Raw genomic sequence first — 10,016 nt, forward strand, 5'->3', positions numbered from 1 at the left:
TTATCAACCTTATAAAACCCTTGATACCTTAATAACTAGCTATTATTCATAACGATAATATCATGTCCATTTGCAACGGTTCGTTAACAAGAAAGTAAGTTATTTGCAATAAAACCAAACTTGGTGGAGTTCACAGTCTTTCCAATTTCAAGTAAACTTTTTTATTGACAACTGAAATTGAAGCATTGGGTGGAAAAACAGCGTTATCCAGAAAACATCATTCCGAGATAAATCAATTTGAAATAATTTGAATGCTGCAAATGACAAAATTATATGAGTTATGGTGCTGTGGCTTGTGAGGATTATTATTTCACTGAGTCTCTATTGTTTTGCTTCAAGAAAAAAAGTAATACTATAAAACAGATTTTTCTACAGCCCATTTAAAAAAATAATCAGAACGCTGTTTTTCCACCAAATTTAAAATCATGCAAGAAAATGCGATAAAGTAGGTGATTTTACATAACCGAACCATCGATGTCAACAAAAAAATTATTTTTAGGTTATTGTTCTACGAATTATTGGGAAAATACTCTAGAAAAATATATTCAGAACAATTTGACGACCTCGTATACCATCACTATTAAACGACAATTTTCAGTGTTTTCAAGGAAAAACAGCGTTATACAGGTTGGGCGGCCGTATTACGAGAACGTTTTTGAAGTTGTCTTTCATTAAAGTTGCGATTAAGGTATAAAACTTTATGCAGATATAACCAGTGGGAAAGAGATGCATTCATGAGCATGTTCACCGCTGATACGGCCCATTGTTATTTTTTCAGTTACAATTTCTTAACTTTGCGTTAGATAAAATTGAGATTTTCACTACGGTATCCTAGATACCTTAACAATCGTTTCTACCAATAATACAAAAAACAGCGTTAATAGCTTAACGCTGTTTTTCCACCCAATGCTTCAATTGTTATTGTTGCTCACGCGGTAGCTGAGTTACAAAAATTTCCACAGATTATTCTTTTAGTGAAATGAATTCACTACAAAATTAAATATTCCCGGATAGTTGTATAAAAGTAAAAATGAAAAATACAGGGTGTTTCAAAATTGACGAATTCCGAATTCAGAGCGTGGTAGGGAAGGATGCAGTGGAGCTTGTAAATACTTAGAAAAAAAAAATCGCTCTTCCTGAAGAAAATATAAGCACTTTAATTTTGTTCAATTCATAGCAGCCTTCATATCCATAGTAACAAAATACTATTCTAGCTACGTTGTGTACCATTTTTAAGAAAAATTACAAAAATTTAAGATTTTTTTACTCCAAAGTAAAGCTATTCTTCTAAAAATTGTTTTACGTTATTATTTTCCATACCATATATTTTTCTATACCATAATAACAATAAACACTGAATTTTTCAGCCTGTATTTGAAGAAAACGCAGTTCAAAGAGTGCATCTTCAGACCAATATACAGGGTGGTCCCGATATAACCTGCCAAAAAAATTCTGGGTCATTAGAAGGATCTAACAAGTCCAAAAAACCCCTTTTCATTAGGTCCAAAATAATGGGGATAAATTAACCCCTATCCGCACCCATTCGACGCTGCTGACCACAAAAATACGTACCTACTCAGGAATTAATTGTTGATGTTGTACGGATGACAGTATCTAAGCAACATAGGTACCTGAATCGTTTATGACAAATCTCAAATCTGACAAGCTAAATCAAATTAATGACATTTATTGAAAACGCTGTACACTGTGTGCCTTAATTCACCAGCTTATTTAGGTATAAAAGATGATTTTGCAGACTGAGATGAATGAGTAATAAATAGAGTGGTGTTCCTCAATGTGTAAATAAATGTAGAGGTAGTGTGTGCAAAATTGTGGAAGAACTGTGTAATAAGAGTATCGTCTTAATTGTGGTTAAATAGCCAAAACAATGTATGTATTGAATACATTTATTTACACTTTACATATTCGTACTTTCAACTCTAACTGAGAATATCTACTAACTAATGAAAGGTAAACTAGACTAGAAAAATCTAATATATAAAATTCTCGTGTCACAGTTTTAGTTATCATACTCCTCCGAAACGGCTTGACCGATTTTGATGAAATTTTATATGCATATTCAGTAGGTCTGAGAATAGGTTGTTATCTATTTTTTATACCCCTAAGTGATAAGGGTGGTCCACCCCAAATTTTATTTTTTTATTTTTTGGACAAAATTGTTTAGTTTTATTTTTTATGATGTCGCATTAAAAAATACATACAACCCTAAATTTTCACCCTTCTACCATCAACCCCTATTTTTTAATAGCGATATTAGTAATTCAATAATTTTCAACCCCGGTCGATAACTTGATCGTTCAATTAATTCAGTGATTTCATATAACCTAAAAAGTACTCGACATGTGTCACGAGCTCACACCAATGATTTTTTTTGTGTTACACATTGTTGGATTTGTCTCCGCCCCGATTAGCAGAATAACTATTAAAACATCGAATAACTAACGAAAAAAAAAATTATGAAGAAAATTCATTTTGTAAGGTTATGTCATCTGTCATTGTGCGCGCATTGAACTTAATTGATATTTAACATGAGCTGAGTTTTGACACCAAGTGTGATCAATGGTGATCAACACGTATTACTCTTACCTACTTTTGCATTGTACAGGGTGCGACAACATAATTTCCTTTTTTGAAATGCGAGCCATTCAGACTGTAATGGGGCGGGAGTGGTCTCATTCGGAAGCCGTGGTCCCGTGGTTTTAAAGATTTGTTCCCTATCTCTGTCAGCCGCCATCATGCGTTGGAAGCATGGAGGTAGTATTAACAGGAGAGAGCACTATTTGAAAAAAGCGGAAATGTCGCATAAATGCGCACTGCCATAAAGTGGTACTAAATGCAGAGCGCACCATGTGGAAAGATCTGGGCCAGCAGTGTCACTAAGGCTTGCGCGTAGTTTGAGAAGAGTGATAAAGTGGTACCAGAGAGTGGCCGACTGATACCGCATCTAAACCATTGACGGTATAGGGCTATAGGGAATGCTCCCTCCTGTTAATACTACCTCCATGGTTGGAAGAGTGGAGATGGAGACCCTGCGTTTGCCGTCGAGGTCTACTTTTCAAACTGATATTCTGTGATCGCAACCCTTCCGAAATCGCTTCAATGTTGGGTCGTGTCCCTAACCAGAAATCAATTGTTACATGGGTCACTACGTTCAGACAAACCGGGAGTGCGACAAGACGAAGAACTGGAGTTTCACTTCAATAAGGGGCAATTTGTAGTAGAGAACTCGCTCACCGAATTTGGCCCCTTGCGATTTTGTTTATGGGTTTTTTTGAAATCTCGCGTTTATATCAACCATCTAAGGACCCTACAAGACGTGAAGGCCAACATCCGTGCAGAAATTGCACATCACGTGACGTGAATACGAATGAATAATCTCCGTCGGAGGGCGCACAGAGGGATATTGGACGGTCAAAGTTGATCAAAAGTCGAAAATTTAAAATTAATTTCATATAGTTGGGCAATGTAACCACAAAAAAATACTCTTTTTAAAAAGATTAAATTTGACCCCCCATGTCATTTAAAAAAAATCAAGTTAGCCTTGTATCTTCAAAATAAATGATGTTGAAAAATTGAAAAAAATCTTAGATGATAGATTTTCAATACTTCTAACTGTGTGCCAAATTTCAAGGAGCTCTGCTAAACCTTTCTGAAAATATTTTGCTGTATCCATACCTCTAGCGACCCTCTATATTTAAAAATAATTGGTGTGTTTTGGTGATTTTTTCTTTTTAAATCACTTCTGTATAGAGGTTAGTACACGTAAAAATTAGAAGTGGGCCTTGGAAGACCTTGGAAATTAGTTTAAAACACACCACTTTGACAACATACGTTATTTATAACTTCCAGTTGCAGTTCCTTTGTGTTAATGGTATTAAAAAAATAATCAAAACGCTTACTGACTCGAGTCCATCACAGAAATCTTTATAAATACAGAAAAAATTGACACTGAAACTTCGTATAACCAATAACGTAGCAGGTCAGAACATAGCCCTGAGAGACAATAAGGTTCGTCTGGGCGTCCGCCATCGTACATTTTTTTTTTGAAACCGGCAAATGACAACATACTTTATCTATTACCCCACTACATGGTTCAACTTAATGAAATTAAATTTTAAATTTTCGACTTTTCATCAACTTTTAGCGTCTAATACTCCTCTGTGGGGCGTAGTGCTTAGCATTAAATTAAGGTATAATTTATTTCAAAATTAAAAATCCACTAACACTGCAGTCTACATCGAAAATACAACCGACAACGTCGCCAACTTTTGTTTTTAATGTGTTTCCAAGGGTCGGAAAAAGTGGGGTTATGAAAGAAAACAATTGTTGACAGTCGTTTTGGTCGTAGTTCATCGTATTTTATTTATTCTCATTTTATTTCTCACTCGAAACGTGTGATATGATAGCTTACCACCTTTTTGTACATAATAATTATTTTGTGTTATGTGTTACGTAAATAAACTCAACAGTTCGATGTCAAATTTTGGCAGAACGTTGGGCCAACCCAAAAAAATGAAACTTATTTTAGGAATTTCTTTGTTTCTGCCAACATAATTCAACAGGTGGTGGATTTTTGATTTTGAAACAGATTATACAGTTGGTTGCAAAAAAAACGGGAACTGTCAGAATAAAATTGACACATTTTTACAATTTTTTCATAGTGTGAAACCTTCTTACGAGAGATAGATTAGAATCAGAGTCAAAATTCAGACATTTTTGGAAATTATTTGATAGGTATTGTCGAGTAGACAATTAATTGACAAATGGACAAAACCAAATTTACATTAGAAAAATTTTCATTTCCCGTTTTTTTTTTGCAACCAACTCTATTAAATTTGTGTAAGTATGCATTAAATCATTAAATTTCAATTCATTTTAATTATTCATTTTATCTTAATAAAAAAACTTAATTTAATTCACCTAATAAGTTAACACAACATTCTGAGGCGGTACGAAGTTCGCCGGGTCAGCTAGTTATTTTATAATAAAATGTTCTGTGTGCCTTCCGTTGGCATTTAAGCACATTTAAGTACGGCGGTACCAGTTTTCATAAACAGAATTCAGCATTTCTGGGTTTTTACGAATCTGGTTCGCGGCGTCTGTTATGCGTTTCTGCAGTTGGCCTTTTGTATTTATTTCAACTTCGTATACCAAATCTTTCGTGTGTCCCCAAAAATTAAAATCCAGAAGGGTTAAATGGAAGATCGGGGACGCCATCGTATTGGAATCAGTCAGAACCAACCTCACATAAATGCAGATGTAGCTCCACAAAAGTACAATGGGACGGAAGGACTCCTTCAGAAAAACGCTCGCCGTATGGTTGCATTGCTGGCTCTTGAATTACCACGTGCTTTGCCATAGAGTAAATGCAAATCAGCGTGTTCTTGTTTTGTGAACTCCATAACTTTTTGTAGGATTCGCAAATTTAAAATTAAACTTGACAAATGTCATAGGTGTTACAGGTACCGTTGCTAAAGAAATTGCAGCCAAGTAATCAGAATTACCTTTTTAAAACCGATTAACTCATTAGCGTACAGCAAATTTTGACCAAATTTTGAATTATTTTTATCTTGAAAACGATAAGACTTTTATTAGAAACAATTTTTGTGTATGAATTCTACTCGTCGTCACCTATTACAGGATTTCTTCTGGCAGGTTATATCGGGACCACCTGTATCTATGTGAGGGGAGTCGGGATTTTTTTAATTTCTATATTTGGACTACTGAAGTGATCCCCTACAACGCTCTGAATTCGGAATTCGCGAATTTTGATACCCGTATATCCATAATGTCATATAATCTTTTAATAAAAATTTTTTTTTTACATAAATCTTTATTATTAAGAAAGCTATGTACTATAATTTCACAAATATGATCATATTAGTCACTTTGTCATTAATAAGTTTAAAAAACATAACGGGCCTTCAAATAAATTTATATTTAGAGCAACCTATGGAAATTCAATTGTTTGCAACATTTTTCCAGCGTAGAAAATGACACAAGAAACGTCTGACATTTTAACAAAATAAAATTAGGTTAGAAAATATTTTTAATTTTTGTAGTGCATTCTCCCTATTCCCCCTTCACGGAATATGACAATATGAAATTGGGAAAAAGCTTACTATGTAACCTGTGTAACTCCGGAGAATAACTGGTTACCTACAAAAATTAGTTTACACTGTTAACAAAATTAGAATGTCGCCTATTGTAGTTTCAATTTGGTTGTAGGTCCTAAAATTTTATGGTACTTTAAGTTAAAGATCTTGCGGGGCTTATAAATCCTAGTTTGCCACTAGCAGGTAATATTTTAAGCAGGGTTGTATTGTACATTTGGTATATTTGCATTGTACGGCAAACGGTACGCGCCGCATCCCAACCTTTTCAAACCCAACCATTGTGCCCGTTAATCGCTCATAATATCCAATAAAATTTTACGACCTACAACCAAATTGAAACTACAGTACTCTAAATATATATTTATTTGAAGGCCCGATAGTTAACACTAGTTAAAAATTATTATGGATTTATATTTCCATAATATAGGACGAACACTAATTATATTTATTTATTTCATAATTAGGTATATGTACTTAAATTTAGTAATAATAATCCTAATCCTAATAACTAATGTGACAATATTTTAAAAATCGTAATTTAAGGGTAGTACAGAGTATTTCACGAACCCGACGAAATAGAAAATGCAACACACAAAATATTGGAGCTAAAGCCGGCTATTTACCGCGTCCCTATCCAGCCTTACTTTCCAAATGTATTGTGGGTTGCATTTTTTATTCCGTCGGGCGCATTATCACTAGTGAAATACCCTGTATAAGTGCTATTTTATTAGCATTAAAAATAACTATGAGTTTGTTTACTTAATGCCATATACAGGGTGTTTCTGAAATAAATACATTAATTTTAACTGGTAATAGAACTCATCAAAAGGAACAATTTTTCTCTCTGCCATTTTGGCGAAAAACGTTGCGTAGTGGCTTAAAAAAATAGGAAAGATTTTCCTAAAACCGTTCATATCTCCAAGACTAAGCTACCTAAAAACGTGAAACAACCAGATTCTTACGAAGTGGATTTTTTGCTATACGGGTAGATTTATTTGAATTTCGATTTCGGCGTTAAAACACGTTTTCTGGATGAAAATGGATGTTTTTTTCATATTAGCGCTGATCTCAATTAGCCATTGCAGTATTTAGTGGCGTAGGGTTATTTTAGTGAAAAATCTCTCCAATTTTTTTTGGAATTAAACATCGTTTTTCGGCAAAATGGTAGATAGAAAAGTTGTTCCTTTTGACGAGTTCTATTACCAGTTAAAATTAATGTACTTATTTCTGTTACACGTTGTATAACGTATTTAATCGAGTTGAACCTTGCCTCTCATAGTGCTACTAAGATTATACATAAGTGATTGCATCAAATTGTTCCTAATATTAATTGACTCTCTACATTCTGGATGAAATTGGGAGAGCCGAATAAATAATCTTCACAATCTAACAAAATATATGTTTCCTCATAATCAACACAAGAGTATCAATTACCTGAACACCCGGGTTGTAATTAACACTAACTTTCGGAGTCAAGTTCACTGTGTACGGATACTTCATAATTAATATTAAAATCATCAATGATTTTAAATTTCTTCTGTTCAAACCGCACCACCTTATTGATTCAGTAAATTCTAACAGAAAGTCCGACTAAAATAAAATAAGTTTAAGGAAAGAAAATAATCCTGTTTCATAATTTGATTATACTTCGTTTTCTATGGATTGACCTAAGTATATTAAAATGCAAAACAAAGTCGCAGACGTGAGACCTAAAGTGGCAAGGCGAAAATACCTATTTTCGACGTCAACATTGCTCTGAAAGTTAAACAGTTTTAATAATCTGTCAGGCTAATCAAGCTTACTGTAAGGTAAAAAAATATGCAGCTTACAAACAGCAACACTCCACTCAGTGCAAACAAAGGTATCCATTTCCGAACCACCCGCAAGGCATATCCTCCACCGGCTCTGTAACTAAACAGCGCCGGACAAAATAGCGCTGGACAAAATGACGTGCGACAAAATAGCGAACAACTAAAATATCGCGCGACAAAAAAGCGACGCGACTAAAAAGCGTGCTACTAAACAGCGTGCGACATAATAGCGCAAAAATAAATAAACTTAAAATAAAATTAGTCGGCTCCATAACTAAACAGCGCTGAACAAAATAACAGCGACAAAATAAATTAGTCAACGTCAATGGAATACATAAAGTCGCAGAAAAACGGTAAACTCTTGCTGTGTGATGGGTACAGATATAGAAAAGATAAGGCGCGCCTCAATTCCACTTCGTGGCGATGCACCAAAACTGGTTGCAAGGGGAGGCTGTTGGTGACGGGAGAAAATTACAAGAAGGCAACAAATGAGCACAATCACGGTCCGGATCCCGCAAGCAATGAAGCACAAATTGTTAGAGAAAAAATTAGAAAGTCAGCTGTATCATCCGAAGAAAGGCCAAGGGCTATTATTCAAGCATGCAGCAGTAATATTTCCGAAGAAGCTTGTGTCCAAATTCAAAGTTACGATGCTGCAAGACGTACTATACAGCGTCAGAGAAATAAAATTCTTCCAAGAAATACAACCAGGAATAAGAATATTTCAGAAATTGACATTAATGAAGAGTACAAAAAAACCGACAGAGGGGAAAATTTTTTGCTGTACGATTCTGGTAATAATGACAACAATCGAATCATCATGTTTGGCACGGCAAGAAATATTGCACTGCTAAATGAATTTCCACACTGGTGCGTTGATGGGACATTTAAGGTAGCTCCACAATTCTTCACTCAAGTATATACTGTTCACGCATTGATCAACAACAGAGCTCTACCTATGATATATGTATTATTAAACAATAAACAACAGGCAACGTATAAGAGAGTATTTGAGAAGTTGATGGAAATTGAGCCAACGCTAAGACCTGAAAGCATAGTAAGCGATTTTGAAATATCCGCAATCAACGCCATAAATGAGGTTTTTCCAAATGCACAAATTACAGGATGCATGTTTCATCTGGCCCAAAATCTTTGGAAAAAAATTCAAAAAACCCATTTAGTGGAATGCTACAGAGAAAATGAGGACACAAGAAAAAAATGTAAGATGTTATTAGCATTAAGTTATGTTCCTGTAAAGGATGTACAATTTGCTTTCGAAATTATTACTGAAAATTTTCCGGACGAACTGAAACCGTTAATAGATTATTGGGAAAACTACTATGTTGGTAGAAGAATTCTCAATGTACGACCAAGATTTGAAATTAACATTTGGAATATGTATGACAGAATTCGAAGTGACTTGCCTAAAACAAATAATTCTGTGGAAGCATGGCACAATTCATTTCAGAAAAGTTTAGATTGTCATCACCCCTGTGTATCCAAGTTACTGATGCATTTAAAGAAAGAACAAAGTTTTACAGAGACCTTCATTACGCGGTACCGCGCTGGTATCAGAGAACCAAAAAAACCCAACTGCAAGTACGTGCAGCTAAGAAGTAGGCTTAAAGTTCTGGCTGAAAACTATGCCTTTAGAAACGTAGAGGATTATTTGGTTTCGGTCGCACTTAATCTTTCATTGTAATTATAATTGTTGTGGTTTACGTTGTGTTTATATTATTCTTGTTTTAGAAATAAAGTTGATTTGAAAATTTTAAATATTGAGGTTGACAAACTTTGACAAATCTCGGTAGGTACGTTCACTCAGCCTAAATTTTCAAAAAATCTCAGAGGCGTCCCAAGTTAACTGTAGTCGATTTTTATCATCACAATGGTACCACATAAAGCTGTTTTCAACTTGCGCCATTTTGACTAACGCTGTTTTGTCCTGCGCTGAATTGACCAACGCTGTTTTCAACTTGCGCTATTTTGACTGACGCTGTTTTGTCGTGGCGCTATTTTGTCGCTGTTATTTTGTCCAGCGCTATTTTGTCCGGCGCTGTTTAGTTAC

At 34.7% G+C, this 10,016-nt stretch overlaps 1 protein-coding gene across 1 annotated transcript; it reads left to right on the plus strand.

Annotated features, from left to right (window-relative positions):
• Positions 1–8,273: 8,273 nt before the first annotated feature.
• On the plus strand, positions 8,274–9,650 carry LOC138125712 (uncharacterized). Its single transcript, XM_069041164.1, has one exon. It carries the CDS (start codon positions 8,274–8,276, stop codon positions 9,648–9,650), a length of 1,377 nt encoding a protein of 458 aa, XP_068897265.1.
• Positions 9,651–10,016: the final 366 nt, after the last annotated feature.

The sequence above is a fragment of the Tenebrio molitor genome, chromosome 3 (genome assembly GCF_963966145.1).
Source record: "Tenebrio molitor chromosome 3, icTenMoli1.1, whole genome shotgun sequence".
NCBI lineage: Eukaryota > Metazoa > Arthropoda > Insecta > Coleoptera > Tenebrionidae > Tenebrio > Tenebrio molitor.